The sequence below is a fragment of the Passer domesticus genome, chromosome 15, assembly GCF_036417665.1.
Source record: "Passer domesticus isolate bPasDom1 chromosome 15, bPasDom1.hap1, whole genome shotgun sequence".
Lineage (NCBI taxonomy): Eukaryota > Metazoa > Chordata > Aves > Passeriformes > Passeridae > Passer > Passer domesticus.
Window position 1 is genome coordinate 5,866,327 of NC_087488.1, and position 23,449 is coordinate 5,889,775.

At 38.6% G+C, this 23,449-nt stretch overlaps 1 protein-coding gene across 2 annotated transcripts in view; it reads right to left on the minus strand.

Moving 5' to 3' along the window:
* The window catches only part of USP7 (ubiquitin specific peptidase 7), a 70,733-nt gene that overhangs the window by 12,179 nt on the left and 35,105 nt on the right, over positions 1–23,449 (minus strand). For both annotated transcript variants that reach the window (XM_064390979.1, XM_064390978.1), the window contains 19 exons: positions 22,085–22,283; positions 20,568–20,706; positions 19,778–19,866; positions 18,961–19,069; positions 13,146–13,276; positions 10,707–10,761; positions 10,066–10,146; positions 9,869–9,959; positions 9,012–9,094; positions 7,945–8,054; positions 6,929–7,085; positions 5,920–6,064; positions 5,233–5,363; positions 4,003–4,137; positions 3,695–3,796; positions 2,910–3,015; positions 2,476–2,568; positions 1,615–1,682; positions 606–706 (listed from right to left, as the gene is read on the minus strand). In XM_064390979.1, coding sequence (XP_064247049.1) covers positions 606–706; positions 1,615–1,682; positions 2,476–2,568; positions 2,910–3,015; positions 3,695–3,796; positions 4,003–4,137; positions 5,233–5,363; positions 5,920–6,064; positions 6,929–7,085; positions 7,945–8,054; positions 9,012–9,094; positions 9,869–9,959; positions 10,066–10,146; positions 10,707–10,761; positions 13,146–13,276; positions 18,961–19,069; positions 19,778–19,866; positions 20,568–20,706; positions 22,085–22,283 — 2,125 coding nt within the window. The remainder of the gene's footprint in view (positions 1–605; positions 707–1,614; positions 1,683–2,475; positions 2,569–2,909; positions 3,016–3,694; positions 3,797–4,002; positions 4,138–5,232; positions 5,364–5,919; positions 6,065–6,928; positions 7,086–7,944; positions 8,055–9,011; positions 9,095–9,868; positions 9,960–10,065; positions 10,147–10,706; positions 10,762–13,145; positions 13,277–18,960; positions 19,070–19,777; positions 19,867–20,567; positions 20,707–22,084; positions 22,284–23,449) is intronic.

Genomic DNA, 23,449 nt, shown 5'->3' on the forward strand with positions numbered 1-23,449 from the left:
TTATAGCCCTGCCAAGCTTATGAAAGATCCCTTTATTGGATACAAGATGCAGGAGCTCCCCTTCTGCCTTGGAGAAATCTCCAGCTGAAGCACCAGTACACCTAAGAGTGGCACGTGCTCAGGCAAACTAGGAGCATCTCATCACTGCAGACCAGTAAGGACCTGACTGTGAGCACAAGGGAGAGGCAAAAAGGGAAAGCAGTTCAGTGTAGTTCTGGGCTGAAAGAGCTCCAAGAGCCTTGTCCAGTGGCCATGGTATCTGAAATGCTGGAAGGCTCTTCAGTGTCTGCATTACAGTGGCTCCAGTACAAAGCTGCACAAAGCAGATGCATTGCTGAACACACTCTGGTAATATTATGAGCTATTTGAGGTTATTGGTTTTCTAAACTAGGAGAACACCTTTTCCTTAAGTAATGTGGGACATGATACTCAGATACCACTAATACTTGCTCATTTCCCCTTTGAATAAACAAATGAGAACTGCAGAGAACACATCTACAATTGGAATGTAACTTAGCTCTTGATAAAAAAGCTTAAAGGAAGTTCAGCTCCCAAAGTGAATCAGGTGTTTTAACTGCAATAAGGTGCCCCCTTAAAATACATACTTCTGAAACACTATGATGTCACCATCCATGAGTTCATCGAGAGCTTTATCAAGAGATACATCATAGTCTTGAATCCTTTCTGTTAAATTGGGTTTAACTTCCTGCAACAAAGAACAAAAAATATTTACCACAGAATAAAAGACAAAAACAAAGGTCACAAATAAGTCACAATATGGAAGAAATCATCAGATAAGGTAACCTGTACATTCTTTCAACTGAAACACATGGATAGATATGTATCTATACAAATCCAATGCAGGTATTATAAAATATCTATATGCATATTTATACTTGCAGGCTGACCTCTGGGCTGACCCAGGGATAAAAGCACCTGTGTAAACAAACTGGAATGGCACTGTAACCCTGGCCTGCCCAGAGCAAGGAGTACAGCTTTGCTTTTTAGGATAGCACTGTGTGTGCTGCCCTGGAACCACCAGAGAGAGCAGCAGGACTGCTACCAGAAATTGCAACAAAACCCCAATTCCTTCTTCTTACTCTAGCAAGGACTTTGCCTTGGCCAGATCTGCATCATCAGCATTCAATAAATGTAGCAGTTATGAAGATTCACTGCTTGTATATTTGGACAGAAACAGCCCAGCAGACTAAGGATTTTGTTTTCTGACTTTGGCTTGGGGAAGGAAGGAGAAGATGCCACATTTTCTCAACTTCACTAAGGTGGGCACTGAAAACACAATGGCCAATAATGTCAGCAGCATTCAGTTCTCTAACTCAGCAACATGGGTTTAGCACAACAAAGCTGCTCATATAGAACCCTCATGGAGACAGTTTTTTTTGTTTTAAAGATTTACACTTTTATCTGTTTAATATAAAATCTGTTTTGAAGTTAACTCTCTACTGCTACTCTTTTGCAGCACTGTAGACTTCAAAGTTACAGATTACAGTGCTGGTAATTTATAAATTACCATTGTTATGAGCAACTTTTTTTAATGACTTTCTTTCTTTACAGCATGCAAAAGACAAAAGTTACAAAAAGTCTATAAATCCAAACCTCATAGAGGATAAGGTTAGTTTCTTGTGGAAATCCTGCTCTCTCACACATAACTGGAAGCAAGTCACCTGTTGGAGAAAAACAAAAAGGAATGTGAAATGTGTAGCACTAATTGCTAGTGAAACCAACCACAGACAGGAGAAAATCCCTTTCTGTACCCTGGGTAGATGGTTCTACAACGTCTAAGAAAAGGCCTTCCACACTTAAGTTTCCCTTCTTGACATTCAATCAATCACACACATTTGTGATTCCTTTCCACTTTAACTGAACTACAAAAATATGTGCAAGTTCATTTAAAATCCAAGAGATTAAATAACACTGCTCCTTACCCAGAAAGAAGGTTTAGTATCTTTAAAAAAAAAAGACAGCTAAAGTACAAAATTAAAACATATGTATAAGTTAACAAAATGAGACAGTCAAAATAAAAAAACTAAAATACTTTTAGTCAGTGGATATTTGCTGAATTCCTTAAATGGACACTACATGAAAAATCAAGGCTCACATGTAATTCAGGCTGAGCAGCTGCTCAGGCTGCCACAGTGAAAGGTTATAGAAGAGTTACTTGAAAAGCTATTGGGAGGGACGTATCACATCCCAAAGCTTTACAACAGGTCTGAAACAGCTGTAACACCTGGTGAGTACAGCAACAATGAACTGCCCACCTGTGGGGATTTGAGGCTCAGACCTGCAGCAAATGTCACTGACACAACATGGGCAGAAAACTCTCAGGTACTGGGGGAAGCAAGAATTTGCTTCTGTGGTGTACCTTTGGTTTCAGTGATGGAATTATTAAAGGAAAAGTATGTGCAATCTACTTCAAAAACTTCACTGATTACAACGAAGTTGAAATTCAGAACTCACGTATTTTACAGGATATAGGGGTGTAGATATGTCCACAATAATTCAAACTCCGAGTTTTCGGATCATACATCTTCAGAAACAACATTACATCATCTACAAAGTAAAAAACAAGATTTAATTTTAAGTAAGGCTTGGGGAGGAGGGAGGAGATCACCTAGATGCTTTTATTTACACAGTAACAAATATGTCCCTTTATTAATTCAGTACCCTTAAAATGTAGAAATTTATTCAGTGAGTCTAAAAACATAAAAAGCATGCCTTCCATTTCAAGAAAAATGAAGAAGAAACTGCATGAGAAAAACTAGTTTCAGCACTGTAGTAGTTTGATGGATACATCAACAACATCACTGAAAAAAGGAGTGCACAGAGTTTTTGGAGATACACCCAACATGAAAGCAGTTTGTATTTTAGAAATGTTTAGCCCATATGCTTACGATCTTTATCAAATTTGGGTAATGTTGCTCCAGTAGCAGCCATCTCTGGATCTACTGTTTCCAAAAATATTGTCCACGGATTCTCATTGTCACTGAGCTCAATCATCTATGTAGAAAGATGTGAGAGAAGGAAAAAAAAAAAAGTCTCTGAAGAACCTAATACAACCTGCTATCAGCATTTTAACCAGATACAAGAACTTTATGACATTAAAAAAAAGCCTCTCCCATTTGTACAAAGTTGTGTTAAAGGAAGTTTATGAAATTTATTAAGACAAACAAATATGGATATGAAACCACCAAAAGCTTTGATAAAGCAGTCACAGTAGGTTTTATCTAAAATTAATCCACTTCTTTATCTTTCAAAAGGTTACCTACAGCTATCTTTATAAGGACAAGGACATGACTTAATTTTAGAATAAAAGGAGGGTGAAACCATCCTGTGGTATTTAGACACGTTTTACATTTTAAGCAAGAGAATTCCTTAAATCTAGAGGGTTTGCCTCTTTTGTCAAAGGGACAGTTCTGTTTTAATCTAACACAAGAAATCATGATTACACCCTTTTCTCCATAGCAGAAAAATCATGCACCTACCACACTCCTGCTTCCTATCCAAATTAATCCACTAAACACCAAGTTTTCCCAAGCATCCAACTTCACCAGATTGAATGAAATTAATTTAAAATCAAAAGCCTGAAAAAATCTCATGCCTCAAAGTTAGATATTCTTTAAGAGAACCAAGAATCACAAGAGATGTAGAGAAATATCATCTCTCAGTGGCTACTTACCGTTTTATTGCCATCTGCTTCATTATCTAACATTGCAGGTCTTTTTGTTCCATTACTTCTAGCTTGCATTGGCCATAATCTGATTTGATCCTGGGGAAATCCCTAAAATACATAAAAATTGTGACAGGAAACTAAATCAAAACAAGGGAAAAATAGGCTAAGATGCTTTCATTAAACTCAAACAGATCTTCTGTGTTAAAAGGTCTAAATTATGATTGCTGTCAATATGTGGAAAAGGTAAGGGCTAGAAAACAACCATAATGTAACAAAAAAAAATACATGCAGGTATTCAGCTACAGAAAACTCACCATTGTTTGAGAGAGGTTTTGAACAAATTCTGTAAGTGTGGAGTTTTTTAATACTTTGAAAACAGTGTATTTCACTTTTTCTTCATCATACATATCATTGCCTTGGTGACCACAGAACTGATCCTCTGCCACTATCTGAAAAATGACATTTAAAGGTTACTTTTCAGATTAGCCCACCTGTACCACGTAATACCTTCTCAGGATGCTTTACTATGCAACCTCCCTGGCCCTCTGGCACAGTGCTAACACTATTCATGTTCTCAGGGAGCAAATTTGCAAGAACACAGATTACAATGAAATTAAAAAATCGTGATTGATAATCTCATCAGTGTAAGTAATTAAAATGCATTAATTCTTACAAATCCCGAGCAATTAAAAACCAGTTGTGCTTAGATCCCAAGTCTTGGAACGTGCTCTAACAATCCTGGCACTTGGAGAAAATAAAAAGGCTACATAGTTCTGTGAGTGGTGCAATGCAAGGAGGCCACTGAACCCTTTCGCTGTATTTCCCACAGCTCCCCTGCACTCTTTGGCAACAGAAGCACAAAGAGTGCAATGCTGCCAGTGTCCCACTGCAAACTCAGTGCAAATGCAGGCAGAACAAGCTGGACTTGACCAGTATCTCTGCTTATCAACACCAGAGAGAACAGGCAAGGAAACATGGAGGCACATGGAAAATGGGTTCTATTTCCCTGTGCCAGATGGGCTCTGGAAAGAGCCATAAACAGGGTTCCTTAAGGCAATTCATAACAATCTAGTCCATCTGGCTTTTCCAAAAAGATAATTGCAAATATAAGCACTCTCTCCTTCGGCTTCTACTTGATGAGCTCCGTTTGGCATTAGTCCAGACCTGCAGCCTATGGCTAGATACATTCTAATTTTAGAAAATAATTCCTGAAGGAGACAGAAGTGCAGTGGCAGGGCAGCCATTTGAAATAACCTGGTCCTTTTCCCTTTCACCTGAACTTACTATTTTTATTTACAAGCACAATAAATTCTAAAGTAAACATAAATGTTTATAACATACAGTACTGTGTGTTTTATTAGAGTTCATTGCATATGTAAATATACCTAAAAGCACTAAATTATAATTTCTCTTCAAATGCTACTTCAGAAGAAAAAATTTTTTTAAATAGCAAGAAAATCAAGGTTTGCCTCCAGAGTGGTTCAATATTCTACATTTTCATGGTACAGCAGCTGTAACTTAATCTTCCAGTTTCAAAAGCTGACCTGCACTTGCATATAGAGGTGAGCTTCCTGCCTCTCCTTCCTCTTCTGAGCTTCTATCCTCTTCTCTTCTTGTAGCCTTTCTACAAGTTGTTGAGGAATATCATGGTCGGTGACAGGCTGCAAAACTTCACCTATAAAGCAGATTTTATGATGTTATTTCAAGATTTACATCAAACAATTTCTTTTTCATACACACTTGACTTCCCTCTGATTTGAAGTCAAAACCAACTTTCTTCATCTTTCACTTAAAAACATGGTTTGATATCATCATGCTTTGGCAAAAGAAGCACTTCTACAACAAGCCACTACTCCCATGAAATATATATCATAGACTTTTGAATGAAATAGTCAGTTCAGAATTAAAAAAATATTTGCCACCACTCCCTTTTTAAAGCGCATATGTATCTACATGTTTACAATCAATTTGATTTAATTCCATTACCCAAGTCAGTTCACTAAGTCTCCCATCCTATAAACCAGCCAAGGCTGAAGCACTTTGCAGGTGCCTCACTGAGGCAGAAGATGACCCAGAGCAGCACACACTCTCCCAAAGCGAGAGAACGGCTGGTTCATCCCGCTACGATCCGACTGCAGAAAAGGCAGTCCTGCTGTGCAGGAACATGCCAACAACTCAGAGGTAAAGCAGCCCTGCCTGTCGTGCCCCCTGAGCACAGAGGGGACACGTACTGAGCTTGGACTCCCTGATGTACACCAGCATGTAGGCGTTGGTGCAGTGCCGCACGGACAGGTCGTCGTCGTGCCCCCCGTAGTTGTGCTCGATCGCCTCCTCCTTCGTGCACCTCGACACAACGTCGTCATCGAACTTGCACCACTAGGGAGGAAGTTTCACAGAAAGGTGATTTTACACGTAAAAACCTGTTCCTGAATGATAAATTAATCCTATTTCTGGCATGTCTTTCAGCTCTTTGAAGTAACTAAAATTACCTTCAAGCGGCATGACTTTTAAAAGGAAATCTAGTTCAGTATTTGTGCTACCTGCTACTTGTGCTCAGCATAAGGAAGTCCATAAATACCAAACCTTTACTGAACACTTTACAGTGAGTACCAAAAGCACAATAATGATTCCAAGAAGCTTTTCTTAAGACTTCAAACATCTAATATTTCTGTAGGAAACAGAAAATTTACTTCATCTGTTGTAAAGTGAAATAAAAAGCAGTGATACAAAAGACAATGAGCAATTCTCTGTATATTTAGAACAATATATATCAAATTTTAAATTAAAACAATAAAGCCAATTAAGAACAAATTACAAATAGCAACAAATCCACAGTAAAATCTGACTTCTACTCTTACTGTGAACAATCATGTACACACAAAACCAGTCAACTCAAGGGAAGAAGAACCTGACCTATAAATGTCCGATCCAATCAAGTCACCTAAACCTGGAACAGTGGGACACACACAAACATGCTGAACTTCTGAGTCACAGAAACACTGGAAATGCTCATATTTGCTTCAGCAAAGTCAACCTCAAAAAAATGCTGGATAAAATCTGATTGCAGAACTTCAATACATACACACACAAGAGAAGGGATTTCCTCAGTTAAAAAGTCTTTTGTTAAAAGCCAAGTGTGTATGCACTCTTCTTTTAGGGGAAGAAAATTCTGAAGATTTGCCCATTATAAAAACTGCATTTACAACACACAAATACTTTTAGATGCTTTTCAATACTCACTTTGCCATCGCCCTTTGGATTTAAGTAAACAACATAATGTCCACCATGGTTATCTCCACTGTGTACTAGAACTGCATGCAGAATGTAATTTGCAGGATCTTTAGGATCTGTTTTTTGCAAAAATTCATCTAGTGGCAACTGCTCAGGAAATTCAAACCTAGTTTCAAAAAGAATTAAGATAATTTTATTTGTAGTTAAGATAGACACACATTATCAGGCACTACTATGGAACATTATGTGAACTCCTAAAGCAAAGAATAAAAATTGAACATGTTACTGTTACAATGCCACTTGTAACCAGGACATGCTGCATACAGTGGCAGAATTTATACTGTTTAAATATGGGAATAAAAATAAACTTCTCAAGCAGCTCAGGAAAGCATGCCCTCAGTAAACAAGGACAAAAGCACTTCAACTGAATTAAGGCTGGTTTGGATTCACTGTGTCAAGGCAGAAGCTTTGAAATCTGTTATTTTCTAGCAGACAAATGCAGCTTCCCTAGCACAGGTACCACTGGACTGGAACATTACTCTGAAATATCTCACCTTGGTGAGAATGAGATAATTGCAATAAACATTTAGTTTACAACCAACCATGTATCTTCTTGAGAAATTATCAGCCTCTACTTACAGTGAGTGGGCAAATGGCTCTCCCTCCATCCATGGAAACAGATGGAGGGCAAGCAGGTAACTCCTTACTCATCCTGCTTACACTGGTGGCAGCCTAGCCACACATTGCACAAAAAATGCTACACAAGCCATTAAAAGATGCAGGCACCTGCTCATGGTCAGAACAATCACTATGCATTACCAAACATTCAATTTGTCATTTTGAACTTCAACATTCAACCAGTGCACCTTTAGGGGACCTCCACTGTGAGTGACTGCACATGCCTGCTTCTCAGAGCTTGGTCAAAAACCAGGATTTTGGGAAGCTATTTTTTGCTAAAATACATTCACAGGTCTAAATTCTATAAAAAAACCCAACCCACACACTAAACCAACCAAGCCACTTACCTATCATTTATCTTGATGTTTTGGTCAGTCTGAGGGTCATACATAAACCTCATGAGCTGTAGGTGTAATACTGGTGGCAGTGTTAGGAACTTCACACCTTTCTCTGCCTCCTAGACATTTTAAAGGAAATAGAGGGTTGAAATTGCAAGATTTTTAGCAACTCAAAATACTTGTTTGTTGCAGACAGTCTTCATATGGACCTTTACAGACTTGACAACACAATGTACACCAGAATGGTTCAAAATTTGGGTGCAATTTGAGTTATCCTAATGCTGCCTATTGTTAGGCAGCTCACCTCCCATGAGCTACTCCACTAACACAAAAACTCAATTGAATGAAATTTAGGCCACTCATACAAGAATATGTGGACACCTCACTGCATTAGGAGCAAGTTACCTGCATAAACAAAATTGGGAGAATATGGAGGTAAAAGCTCATTTTTGATCAATTAAGAATTTCATGTTCATTGCAACCTGCCAGCAAGGATTTGGCTACTGTGCTATACCTTCCTAAGAACAGCTAAAGAATATATAGAACATTACTGACAAAAACTGGTATGTCAAAGCTGCAGTAATAAGCTTTAGTAGAACATTATTTATAGAGGACTTCAGCTTACTCCAGTGGGTGCAGCAAAGTGCAACTGAAGAGCTCAGAAACACGTGCACACACATAAATGTTTAATTTCCATGGGTTCACTTGGTGCTCTTGCTGAGAATACAAACATGAGCTCTCCAAAGTTACTTTTAGAGCTATGCTGTTTTTTTACTTGACACATGGAAAAACAGACTACTCATAGAGGAACAACTTCGCAGTCTTGAGATTGGTGGAAAAGTAAATCATTCTAGCAACTGGAAGACTTGGACATATAAAACTCACTACAAATTAAATTGCTATAAAATCTGAGCTCCATATTAAGAAACCTAACACCAAATAAGAAGAGCTATATAAAAAGCTTGTGTAAGAAGAAACATCACCAAAATCACTTGATAAAATCTAGAATGGGTTTTTTGCAACACTGTTATTTTGTCAAAGAAATAAGATTCAAAACCAGGTTAAAAAAATAATACCTGCAAGCCATGTTCTCCTGCATCATACTTGTTATCACCATCCAACTGCTCCACTGCAACGTAGTCAATGAAGGACTCAAAAACTGAATGAAAAAAGATTGGGGAATTGTACAGAAGAAGGAAGAAATGTAAGTTTACTTCAGCCTGCAACATATTAATCAAATGAAATATTAGGACAGGAGAGTTTCTCTCCTTACTTTAATTTTCCATTGTTTAAGAATATCAAGAAAGGTACTATATTGCAGAGGCATATCTAAGAATACCAGCAGATTTTAAAATCACACAGCTACAGCTGTCTGCCACAACTCCTCACTTCTCAGCTGTTAAGCATCAAGCCAGATGCCTCTGTTTGCTGGACTCCTATACATGCTTTCTTTCCTGTGCCTTGTACCCCAAGTGCTCAGTGAAGGGATGATAAGGGACCACTGTTATGCTGTTCTGAGTAGTTAATTCTTTTTTTTTTTTTTCTTATTACTATGGCCAGGTCTAAATAAGAATCCATTTCATCCGAGTTCAGCTTTATATATAAATTATAACTACTGTGACAATACCACTGTGATCACCATGGCACATTTTTATGACACCAGAAAACTCCTAAAGTTCTTAGAGTTTTATGAAAAGATACCAATAAGAGAATTAGGGAGGAAGGAGCAGGCAAAGGAAATGGAATAAGGAAAAAAAGAAAAGTAATCCAGGCAGAAACATTCTCTGCATTGAAAATGTTTTCAATAAGGTGTCCTAAAGCACATACTTCCAATCACTGTGCACCAAAACAAACCCATTTGAAAACAACAGGCACTAAAGTTGTCCACAATGCTGAAGTACTGCATGGGTGCATATCACAATGTATCACTTACTATTTTTCTTTCCCTTTATACTTAGCTGGATGTCATAATAATCTTCTATTCGTTCAGATCGATAGTCTACATGCTTGCATTGGATGTAAGACTGGAAACAAAACCAAAACAAGAACAGTAGTTGAACAGAAGTTCAATTTTATAAAAGTCATGAGAGCTAATTTAAATTATTTTTGAGAAAGGTATAAAATACATACCACCATCTTCCCTCTGAACAATTTGGGGATAGTGCCTTCTACACATGTGCCTTTCATTTTATTTTCCACGTTATCAAGCAGCTGAAAAAAACCCCAGTTTTTACAAAAGATGAATTTGCAGTTTTTAAATTTATTCATCACACACACACTATCAGTTAACTGATTAGATGCTAAGTTACTTGGACAAACACGAAACGTTAGTCTATTTGTACCGGCACCTCCTTTCTAGTCCTTTAAATCCTCCCCTTTCCCCCAGACTGAGGGCTACTCCAGCTACTCCATTCTTTGAGTCTGGAAACCCCCACAGATGTAACAATGCATTTCATCTTCAAAACTGCATTTCTATCCATGGTACAAAAGTACCACTAGCACATGTTCCAGTAACTTTCAAGCTTCCCTACTTTTTAGAAATTCCTCACACACAAAAGGCCACAATCAATCCCATTCTTAAAGAGAAAAACTTTTCTAAAGTTTTTCTTAAAGAGAAAAAAGGCAAAAACTCTGCCTTTGAGATCTCATTTAAATTAATCAGGGCGACGATTAATTCTAATAGTTCCTAAACTCTGTAATTTATATATACACACACAGAGTATCAAGAGAAATTTATACATACAGACCAGCAAGAAATAGTATAAACATACCACTCGACATAATTCCTGGACATCATGTTGCATGAAGCTGTCTAAAGTTTCCCACCTTTGTAAGGCAAATAAATAAAAAATTACTAATTAGGGGAAAAAACACCTCAAAAGACATTTTTTGATTTCTTTGCAGATCAAGAATGTAATACACAGCAAGCTGTACAGACTGAGATTTTGGACTGGCTGATGCACAGGTTCTCTAGCTGTGTAGGAAGAAGGGGCAGTGAACTCGTGGCAGCTGTTCTGAGCCCACCCCACTTCGCCTGTGTGGGACTGGGGCAGGGACAGCAAAGGCACCCAGAGCCAGCTGAGGAGGCCACAGCCTGACTGTTGCTCTTCCAGCCTACAACCCAGTTTCAGTTCATGCCAAAAAACCTCTTAAATAAAGGCTTGGGAGCAATTCAATGCCATCAGTTTCCACAGCAGGATTCCAGCTGCCTCTCTTTGAGGGCCCTTCAGGTGCAGTCAAGTGGCATTCAGGGATTATTTCAGCACAGGGAAGGAAGCAAATGGATTTGTAGGAAAGACTGGCTCCTTTGTGCTCATCTAAACAGTTAATCCTGGGCATGCAGTAACTGCAAGGAGGCATTCAGCTTTCTGAACTGTCCATGTGCAAACACACGGTGTGAAAGCAGGGCTGAGGGCAGCAGGATGTAAATGCCTCATAGCCAGCATGGCACACCACAACAAGGGCGTTCAGCACTCCTGCCTTTAATAAAACAAGATGCACCAAGTGTTTCTAGTTCAGCATTAAATACACCTGTGAGAACTGTAACTTCAACTCAAGAAAACTTTTTAAGTTCTAAGTCTCTGACAACTTTTTTTTTTTGCAGCCAGCACTCCCAACTGTATAAAGTAAACTCGGCTGACTGTAGCTGCAGGTTCAGTGTGATGCTCCACCCTGGCCCTGGAACCAGCAGCAGGGTGATCAGGAGCAGGGCTGACTTTATCCTCCCTCCCACTCTCTTCTCAGTGACTCACCCCCACTGTCACATGGTAGCAAACTAATCTCCAAAGTGTGCCAACAACTGTGTGGGGTCCACATTAAACGAGCTGAATCAAGTGGCCTGTCAGATAATTAAGAATAGAAAATAATGCCCTGACTCTCTAGGCTTTAAAAACTAGCCAGCTCATAGGACAAAGCAAAGAAAAAGGTCACACACTAAAATTAGGATAAAGAAGGGCTCCTTCAGACATGGCATCATTTCCTACTTAAAGAAGTCAAACCTAGAAATTCACAACACTCAGTAAAAAGTAATACCCTAGTAACACCCGAGCACCTAGGGCTCACAAGGCCAAAAACCCCTCTCTGATTCAATGATGAGGGAAGGGGGAATCCTAAATCTTCAAACACATTCTAAAATTATTTTCCAAGAACAAAAGCAGGCATGAATACATTTTTAAAACCCTGCTGTTGGATACAAAATTAAGCATCTGCAACACCCTTGGGAACAGCTTCTTCAAGCTACTGAATATAACACAGTTGGGATCTTAACTGGAGATGAAATATTTACTCTGTCACCAAGTCCTGTCCTATAACAGGACAGCAGGAGCACTGATCCACCAAATACACAGTGTGCTAGTAGGAAGAGGGAATGGCCAGATAAACAGACAACACAGGCTACTGATCTCCTTTTAAGATTCCCCTAAAAGGGGAAGAGTCAAGGTTGCAAAGAGGTTGTTTTAGGACAGAGCACGACTGCAGGCTGTAGCAGCAGATGCAGGATGAACACGAGGACAACTGTATGAAAAAGATGATGCAAAATGTGTTTTGAAATAAGATGCGCTGCTAATGTGTTTTGAAATAAAACAGTGCCTGTCAGTATTACTACAAGACTAGCCTATAAATACAGTGAGACACAGTAATACAAAATAAAGTATTTTAGAATGGATTTTAATAAAATCCTACTCCATACTTACAGGACATGCAAAGGGAAGACTTGTAAAGGTTATACTAATGTTAATCTTTCTGTCCTAACTTGTGTCTTCAGTATGTTGTAGGAAAATGTTACAGCAGCCATCAGTGTTCAACAACATGGACATGCAAATTACTGCTATTGCACTAAAACTAGCACAGATTCCATTTTTTAAAGACATTAACAACACATGAACTGCAATGTTTCAATGACTATTTTCTTCTGAATTTTACTTAAGTCAATTGCATCACACAATGTTCAGGTAAATGATAACCCTGCTTTTAACAGTTTTGTTTCTGTACAATTCCTTTTCCCAAAATATCTTTGGGATCAGCCATCTTAAGTACTGGCTAAAAATAAAAACCTATGCAAGTAGACTACCAAAAGTTAACAATTAACATCATATTGCATTAACACTTCTTTGCACCTCTCTAAAAGCAACCTTATTAAAATAGTATCTTTTTAAAGAAGAAGCTTTTATGAAGCTTGAGTCCAATAAATAGTCCAAGTTTCTGAAACTTACCCAAATGATTTTGTTAACTTTTTAGTTCCAACTGGTTTGTCACTATGTTGCAGCTCATAAAACACTCTTTGCAATGCTAAAGGAACACTTTTGGATGAGTCATCTCCTTCTGTGGGCATCATGTACACAGCCTGAAAAAGCATTTAGTTCAATTAGTATCAGAAAGGTTTATTGCTCATCCTGTTTAATGCATTCTTTCCTCTTCAGTGACTTCTTTCATAGAACTCAATTTAATCAACACTTCAGAAAAGTCTGAAAAAAATCTTGTACTGTAGTGTAAAAATGTTAATTGTCTGGAACAATTCTTCTTAGAGCACAGTGGTTAGAAAAACGTGAACAACAGATTCCATTCATGGTTATTTTATCTAAATAGTTCCCTTATTCCAGCCTGGAACAGTAAATGCACTAAAGCATTTAACACCTTTAAATACCTTCTCATGCCCAGTATGTCTGTGCAATCATCACAGTAGGACCAGATACAGCAGTCAATACCACAGACTTGAAAATAACTGGTTTTGTGAAAAAGCAACCCCATGAAATCATACAAGTGAACAAAGGCAACAAGTGAACAAAACCAGAAATGGTCCACATGGAGAAAGATGTCAGAGGAAGCTCTGAGAGTCCCTGATTCATTCATTCCTACTTAACATCATCGCTGTCCAGCAAATAAACAGCTTAACAATTCAATTCACTGATTATACTGATCTGGGAAGGATTGGGAACAAAAAAATTACACAAATAGACCAAACAGGGATTAGGGGAGTTCAATAGTCACTGAGATGAGATTTACTTTTTAAAAAGTGTACATCAATACATCTAGGGAAAAGGAAGAGCAAACAAAAGAGAGATGTTCATTTGAGAAGCGTAAATATAAAAAGGAACAGACAGCCCTGGAAGGAGATTAGGCAACAAATGAAACTAAAAAAGACTCCAATATTAAGTAGCATATGAGAAAATAACCTGTTAAAACCTGAAAAATTGCCATCTGAAATTCTGCCTGTGAAACACCAGGGAATGATCCATTTCTGTGAGTGAAGTGCTGAACTGTACCTCGGTGACTGACCTCAGTCTGTGCATTAGGCAGAACTCCTGAGGTGGGCAGCACATCTGGCTGACCCTGGACCCCAGCTCCACACACACAGCAAGGGCAGCACTGCTGCAGGCAGCTGGGAGCTCTGGGCAAAGCCAGGCACTGCTGCAGGACAGCTCAGTGCAAGGGATGGGAACCACAGGGGACAGGCACCAGGTTAAAGCAACACTGACGCTAAAACAATACAAGCGTGTGGCAAAAGACAAAATAAGAAAGGAAAAAAAAACAACAAAGGAAGTGCCTAAAATGTTGGCAGGCCAGTTTTCTACTCCAGTTCTGAGGATTCACTACATTTTCCAAAAGTACAGCAACAGAAATACTTCAAAGAATATCATCAGAATAGCTACAGTAAGATAAGAGAAACAATTTCATTAAGAAAGCAAATCCCTTCTGACAGGAAAACAATGGTTAATTACACAACTGTAAACTATTATGATAACTCACATGACTGTATCTTTAAGATTTTTTATTTAATTTTCAGAAGTTACCAGTGAATAGAGAGGACCTAAAACAGAATCATGAACACAAGTAACTTCCAAATTTTATTCCTCCTCAGTTGCAAGCTACACTGTTAGTAGTACTTACACAAATTAAAAGGAAGAATTAATAAAAATTTGCTGAAATTTATCATCAACTTCTTTCTGAAAGACAGTCAACAGAAGTCTTTGCTAGGGTAATTTTAAGAACAATACTCCAACCTCACCCTAATGACAACAAAAAAAAAGTTTTCTTTTTGCTCCACTTTGAGATTTGCTTAAACCGCTCTTATAAATTTTATAAATTGAAGAAAATTGCATCTTCAATTTTATCACTGGCAACAGGTTTTAACTGCTGAAACTCAATAAACCCTCAACTTTTTTTAAGGTGTTAAGTACTGCTTCAAGAGTTTCTAGTGATGCAGTCTGGAAGAGAACTCTGTAGGTTCTGATCTCTTTTCTGCCTACAGGTGCCAAGTTCTGACTGGGGTCCAGTTGCTCAGGATCAGATCCAGTTAAGTTCTGAGCATCTCCAGGAATGGAGATCCCACCACCCCTCCATACATCCTAATGTAAAGCTGGACCACCCTGATTATGAAAATCTCCTTCCTAAAATCAGAACATTCAATTCCAGAGCAATTCATATAAGCTAATAAAGTAAATAATTTCCAATTGCTTTATGTTTATCATCCAAATGCAGAATCCCAGTTAACAAGGTCAATCTGGGCAAACCCCAAATATCACTAGACAGAGTTATACCTTTGATTTCACAAGCAAAAGTTATTTTTTGCTTTAAAATATTAACACCAGAACAAGTCAGCACCTTGAAGAGTCACCTTTAAACCTCGTCCTGTATCTGGTTTATGAATTTTTTTAAGACTGAGTGTCACTAGCTAAAGGTAGAAACAGAAGTAGTTGAATGACCAAGTCTCAGATCTTCCAAAATTCTATCATCAGCCCCTATTATCTTTTTTGAACATCTTATAACTGCTTTTTTAAAAAACAAATATATAGATACGTGCTATGTTTAAACAAATAAGAAACAAGGCGTGAAAATCAAGTCATGAAAAAATGCAAATACAGTCAGTGTTGATATATTCAAAAAATAAATACTAATATGCTAAACCTACAGCAGGCTAAAAATCAATCTTGTGATTGACTCTTCCTTCAAAAATGCATAAACTGGAGTTCAGAATACCTTGATAATTAATCAAAATCAAATCATTTGCCTTTAGTTCCCGTTTTTTTAAAATGTTTTTCTCATATACCATCTGGACAATTAATTCCCTTCCTATATCTCTCAAGTAACACTCAAATAATAATTTACAATTTACTTATAATTACTACATTCCAGCTGCCATTGAATAAAAACACCAGTTTTATTTCTTTGGAAATTGTACATGTGTTATGACAAAGCAGACATTTAACACAGCCTTTCTTGGCTCTTCATTGTTTCTGTGTTTAGGTAATACTGGAGCTCACTTCTCCGAGTTTAACTGTTTCTCCACACTACCACTTTTTAAATATTATCCTCTTCAAACCTTTATTTTTTTGCCTTACCCTCCCAGATTCTGAAAGCTTGACCTCATGATAAAGGTGTGAGGCATTCTGATCCATGTAAAAGAGCCTGAGAAGTTCCCTCAGGAAATGAGCACTAAAGAGGGATAGGGACATGTATAGGCATATTGAGAGATATGAGAAAAATTTTAGGTATTTATATAACAATAGAATGCTACAGGTAACTTTGAACACACTGCTTAAAGCCAGGAATTAAAGAAGGGAAATAAATACTGTGCGTGGAATTCCAAGGTTAGGTAAAATATATTAGATAACTGGAGAAGAGCCAGATCAGGGAGAAATGGACCAGCATTTATTATTTTAATGTATTTATATAAATATTCTGTAATGTTCTCATGAGTTGTAGGGACTTTTACAAGGGAACCAGCAAACAGTTCTAAAATGGACTGAATGCAGCCACAGGCACTGACAGGCTGGAGACACTGAAGGGACACCTCATAACAGAGCCCAGGGTCAGACCTGGACCCCTGGGAAGTCCCCCTCCCCTTGCCTACTAGACTGTGGTTAAACACATTTATCAGTCCTAAAGAACAAATAACAATATGCTCTGATGTCAAAGTTCCTTTCTTTATTCCCTGCCACTGAAGCCACCTCGTTGCTTAAAAGGGAAGTCTCATCTCAAACACCCAGAGCCTCCCATGTGCTATGGGGAAGCAGAGCAGAGAAGAAAGGACCTCTCCATCAATCCTCACCCACGCTTCCCCAGGGCCTGACTTGCCATAGGTATGTGCCTGCCTTTGCTATTGTTCATTGCTTCCCCAGCTCTGCTCCTGACAGCAGCTTCTCTGTGAACAAAGCTCCAAGTAACAGCAACAGAAATCATTACTTCTTCCAAGGAAAGAGGACTCACTGAAATTATGAAAATGGGAAAAGCAAACCAAGCATACTGCACGTTTTGTTTTATTTTACTTTGGTTTGAGAGGAACAAGTTTGGTCAAAGTGAAAACAAAAATGTAAAAAATACTTTTTTCAGACAAAGCAACAACTGATTCTTCTTGATCTGTACCAATGGCAGATAAATGCTAAAGCTGTCTAAAACTGCCACTGTCACCTGTTCTGTATGAAGGGGCTCTGAAAGCCTGAGGAATGAGCAAGGAATTGGACATTCCAGCTGATGTCCAGGAACACTTCCACAAAGGAAGCTGCAGCTACCAACTCTAGTAAATTAAGTTTTCTCGCATGGTCACTAGCCAGATATTAAGAGACACTAAAAGTTGCTTTTATTTTGTGTCTGGGGAAGAAGTGCAGGGGAATGCCTGGCATAATCAGTTCAGTTGAAACCAGTCTGTATTACAATAAGAATACAGATTCACTACTTCATGGTACATACTGATTTAGCGACTACAAGACAGTTTTGAACAAACTACCCAACTGCATTAGATGGAGCTATTACAAAAGCACTTTTTTTTTCTCTCAAGAGCCAAGTGAAGTTGTTGAAAAAACTAAAATACACAAACATTGAGTGCTGAGCAAAAAGAACAGGCACTATAATGAGTGATAAACTGAATGAGTAAATTATACCTCCTGCAAAAAATGAACAGGTGCATCATGTTTTAATTTATCTGCTGTCCATGGCATTAGGAAGATCTCAGTTACATTCTATTGGAATTTGAGGTATTCTTTTTTTTTGCAGTGCTTCAGAGTAAACAGCATTGCAAAGAGAAAGAAGAAATGCCAACCAGGACACTTACAGGCCACAGGGATATAAAAAATAAGATGGTGGGAAATTACAAACAGTGGAAAGCAGGTACATTAAAAAGAGAAAAGAAAGCTTAACTGAACTGCAACTAGTCTACATAAGAGAAAGTCCAAGTTAGAACAGTTCATTTTCACTAAGAGGCAGACAGTAAGCGCAGAAATGCACAGAAGGATGAATTAGGATCAATAGAAAACTCCAATACACTCAATAGTGCCAAGTTGTTATACTCTCCAAGTACATCCCCTCTTCTAAATAGCCACCTCCAGTATCTAGTCATCACTTCTGTTTTTATTCCCAGTAAGAGTAATGCACCATTTTAAAATTATACATTATCTAGTGTATTTTATCCTGGCTTTAGATGAGATATTTATTAAAAAGGTATTTAAAGAAGTTCTTTCCAGCAAAGAAATAACACCTACAGTAAACAAAAAATACTACTAAAGTAAATATAAAATTATGTTTAAACTACTGAAAATACTATGCTTTCCATCACTACAGAATGGCAACCATAATAACAAAAAAATTCTGCTGCATAAAAGCAATTTCAAGATGGAGAAAAGGTGTATCTTTGTGCATTGTTTATGGGCTGAGAAGCCGTAATTCCCTATTTTAACTATTTCAGAAAAGGGAAATTGCTTCCATCTTTTATCTGCAAGATTAAACTGCTTCCCCCGCCCCCAGCATTCCTAGCAATATTAACATACAATACAGTCAAAGAAACACCCCCTAAGCTCAGGTCTTCTTCAGGTGCTCTGCCTGCTTCCACAGAAGGCAAAAGCTTGTGTTCCACAAACTACAAAAGGGAGCTTCCTGTACTCTGCCTGCAGTAAGACATGCACCACCATGCAAGTCACAACTCCTCTGAAAGGATAAAAGAAGCAAAAGGATCACACAGGTCTGTTTTAATTAGCATTTATAAATGCTTCAAAACAGCCAATGTTATAATCTCGTGTTCTTTCATGTATTACTTACCTTTCGTAGCTGATTCGTGAAAAATAAAGTCTGTAACAAACTGTTCATGTAACAAGTTGCTCCCTGGTTCTTTAAGCCAACATATCCTGTGTGCTTCTTTGAATCCCACCTAGAAAATAGTTTGTGGTTAAAAACAAGGAAGTTCTGTATTCCAATAATAAAGAGTGTTTGTGCTAAGGTGGTGCTGCTGGTAGGTATCAGCTATTCTCCAGTGCTACTGAAGGTTCAAATAAACCCCACTCCACTGCTTCCTGCCAGTAACAACATTCTTTGCAATTAGATGCTTAGTGATTTTATTACCTCTTTTTTAAAAATATGTTCTATATGGCAGAAAAATGACATCCTGTGAGAGTATCCTGGAGCTCAAAGCTGTACTTTTAAGGGCAAGTCTGCACCTCTGTACAACATCACTGTTTACAAGTGCCATGAAGGAGAACAACTGAGATGAAGCAGTTTTACAACAACCGTAAACCAAGGCAAGTAAGACAGCACTTGGCTGCACCTGAAACCCAGCAGCTCCCACACCACAAATGCTCAGGCCAGAACTGCAGAGGTATTAAATCAACTCACACAGAAGCTGAGGCTCCACAGCATTTTGCTGACTGATGCAAACAGAAATTTAAGCTATACAAAATCTCTATGTGACTATGAAAAAATTGCCATGTGAGAATTCATCAACTAGTAGTGACAAAGGGAGAATATCTGATGGGAGCTACAAATGACAATAACACAGAATACTTGAATGATCACAAGCAACATAAAAATACTAGAATTAAGAATTTTTAACCCTGCTTTGTTTTTAATCAAAGGTACTTACGCTACTCCGTGTGGAGCATCTGCTTGAACATAGACTTCAAAAGTAACTTTGTCCTCTTCTATAAAGCCTTTTTCAGGATCAGTAACTTCCTGTAAAACAAGAGTGACACAGGAACATGAAAAGTGGAACATGCAACATGGCTGCAGTGAAGCATCCACTTAGACATCACTTTTAATTTCCAAGCCTGAACTATCAGCAGTAATCAACTGCAAAAGAAAAACTGAAGAATACCAAAGTATTTGTTTTACAGCTTACTAGACTTTAATTCTTTTTTAATGTCTCAATGCAGGAAACTTGTTCCTGCATTATAAGATTTTACAGTAATTTTTTTGTTTTCAATGACGTAACAGTTGGTAATCAAATGTTCTGCTTCTTCTGGACAATATTCCAAAACCTTTGCAAATGCTTAAAAAGCTTTCATAATTCAACAGAAATCTTAGTAGTATTATTAGGGCATTAAATATACATGTACATATACATAAAGAACATATGGAAATGCAAGCAAATTTATGCTGCTTCAGAATGTCAGCGAGTATCACACAGTGTTAACAAAATACAAGCACTTGAGCAGAAAATAGTAATGAAGGAATATTTAAATTACAACATAAGTAAAAGCACTCTACAAAAATCAAATTAACAGAGTAAGAAATTGAAAAGAAATCTACAGCAAAGATAGAAAAAAAACAACAGCTTGGGGAAAAAACCCCTTTGCTATCAGCACTTCTGTATGCAGGACAGGTACAAAAATGCTCCTACCTAGCAATAGATTAATACATGTCCAATTACTTACACTCCAGGCCATGAAGTTAGAAAAGCCCCAGTCATTCTCCTTATGAAAGAACAAGTGACTAATACGACGACTGAATGATTTTTCATCATCCTTGTAGTTTATAATCTTCAGAACTGCTTGTGCATGACAGGACCATGACCTATAAATACAGAAGAAACACTTGAAACTCTTTCAAAACCAAGCTTTTTATAGTCGTTACATAATTTTTTTTGTTAGGGATTTTTGGTACATTACTTTCACACATCCTTTTTTTTTTTTCCTTATTAGATGCTAATTGTTATTGAGGGCATGAACCTCTGGGGCTTTCTGAAGCCACATTATGAACCTAGAATGGAGATTTTCTTATGGCAACAGTGTTGACAAGAAAGTGTGTCAGTGACTTGCGGGCTGGTTTAAGAAGCTGACGGCTCCCCCAGGTGAGTCAGCTCTGATCTGCCTCACTGCACATGGATGGGCCAGCTCCAAGTGCTCTTGGTGCCTACAGAGTGGGAGGTCTCAGCCTTTGGTAAGAAAAGGATGAGGAGCTTCTACCCTCCCTCCCACAAGATAAACTCCCCAAATCTTATTGTCTCAGCAGCACTTCTTCATGACCACTGGTGTTCAAAACCACCCTACTTGTGCCAGGCAGTCAGTCTGGACACAGCCTGGACAAGGTCCTGTCACTGCCTCATGCAGTGGCACTGCTTGCTCAGCCTCACCAGCTGCACCTGCATTGGTACGTCTGAAGATCACCCTTCTTCTGCAAATCCTTGGATGTGAATCACATGTCCTGTGACTTTTTAATACACTTACAACTTTTTCTTTACATTCTGCCCTGAGCACTCACCTCTAAATTCTGAAAATTATGAAGAAGTAGAATTTATTATTCAGAGAAAACAACAAGCTTTGTGAGATTCAGCGCCAGAATGGAGTTACCCTATTGGAATGGACACCTGAGAGGTCTACACTCTTCCTGGATAAGCTACAGGAATGCTCCAGAAATCTGTAGTTATCTTTTTAAATTTCTCTATTATTTAAAAAAATGGCCAAAGGTAGTCCACGTTGATTAGCATGCAGGACCCCAAGAACACACACATGCTCAGATCTTTCTGGATGAGTGAGGGACTCCACTTAAGGAGAGCACTCATGCTCTGCTCTGCCTGCAGTGGTAGCAGTTACCTGTTCACACGCTTCACAGGGCAGCATTTATAGCTTGGCATGGCTAGAGAAGCTCCATTTTCATTTGAAATAAACCCAGAACTTTTTCCATGCCAAGAAAACTGTCAGTCAAGGGCTTCTCCTTCAGCAGGCACATGTCTAAATTCTACCACAAACTTCTAGTCACACAGGCTGATTTTAGCTCATCCTGAAGAGGGGATTATTCTTATGCTTTGAGATTTAGAAGGATGGGGGGTAAAGGGCACTCACACCCTTGCAAGAATTCTCTCCTCTTGTAAAAAGCAAGGGGTTGTTTGTATTTCTTGCAATAGATTAACCAGTATCAAGTGAGACTTGTACAATAATTAAAAGGGTCTTACGTGGAATCAGACTCAGCATTGCACTGAAGGAAGAATCCTACACTTTTTTGGTGTGGTCTGTCCGGGTAGAGCCGTGGCATTACCATGATCTTCCATGGCAAATTCCGAACGAAGCAGGGAGGGCTGAGCACTGACTCACTCAACCTGTTGAAGCGTTCCACTGTAAACTGAAATGTTGCTTCTGATCGCCAACTTGTATCTGTAACACACACACAACATTGTTTGAAACACCTCACCTTCTTCACTCCAAAATGACCAACAGCATGGAACATGAGCATGTTTCATAGTGGAATACTGGCAGCAACAAAAGCATCCCCATCCCAGAGGGACAGTGAACTACTTAATTACTGACATCTCAATTTTTTCATTTTGAAAAACATTGCAACTCCATTCAGGCAAACATGGCACTGCAAGACACATTCCTTTTGTACACTATTTCCTTAAATGCCTCTTTAGTATTTGTTACCAGTCCAGCTTCTTCTAAAGCAGCAGATGCAGTAAGACAGAGACATCAAATGCTCTACAACTAAATCACAGCCCACTCTAACTCTTCATGTTGTGTAGCATCTCCACAGCCCAGTTTAAGTCCCTTCTCTGTGTGAACCCATATGCACAATGGAGTTTCACAATCTGTTCAAATGCCCTGTTGATATCATGCCACCATTTAGTTGGTTTTGGCTTGCAATAGTATATTTTAAAACAGATGAATACCATAGGATGGTTGTTGGGATTTTTGTAAAATCGTATCAGTTTGCTGAAAATCAGCTCAAGAACACAGTCCTGTTTTCTTTGTGCTATGCAAAGACTTCAGAGATTTTTAGTGGTCTAGCACTAAATTAAATGAGACTATTTTTTTCAAAGAGCTTATTTTGACACACGCAATTAAAGCAATTTTGCCTTCTTCCCACATACCCAGTTCTTCACCTACCACAATCTGTTCTGCTTCTGTACTACACAGCTATAACAGGGTGCTGGAGACTGTGACAGCTTCAGCAAGGCCAGGCTCTCTTTGCTGTGACACGCCTCATATTGCACTCAGAGGGAAAAACCTGCAACTTATCCCAACAGCTCGACAGGCCAGGGATGCACAAGACACTCCCAGTCCATGGTTCCAGTCTGACACTGGTGTGACATGGAATCCTCCTGGCTCCAAGGAGGTTGGACAAGCACACAGGGCAGCAGGGAGCACCCATGGTCACCCTGCTGCTCTCACTGCACCCACAGGGATGCACAACCAAAGGTGTGTCACACACGCAGTGACACCCAAAGACAAAGAGCACTGAGGCACAACAGCACTGAGGCAGAAGTCAGAGTGTGAACTGTGACAAGGCACACAGTACCACAGTGTCCCTGCCATACAGGGAC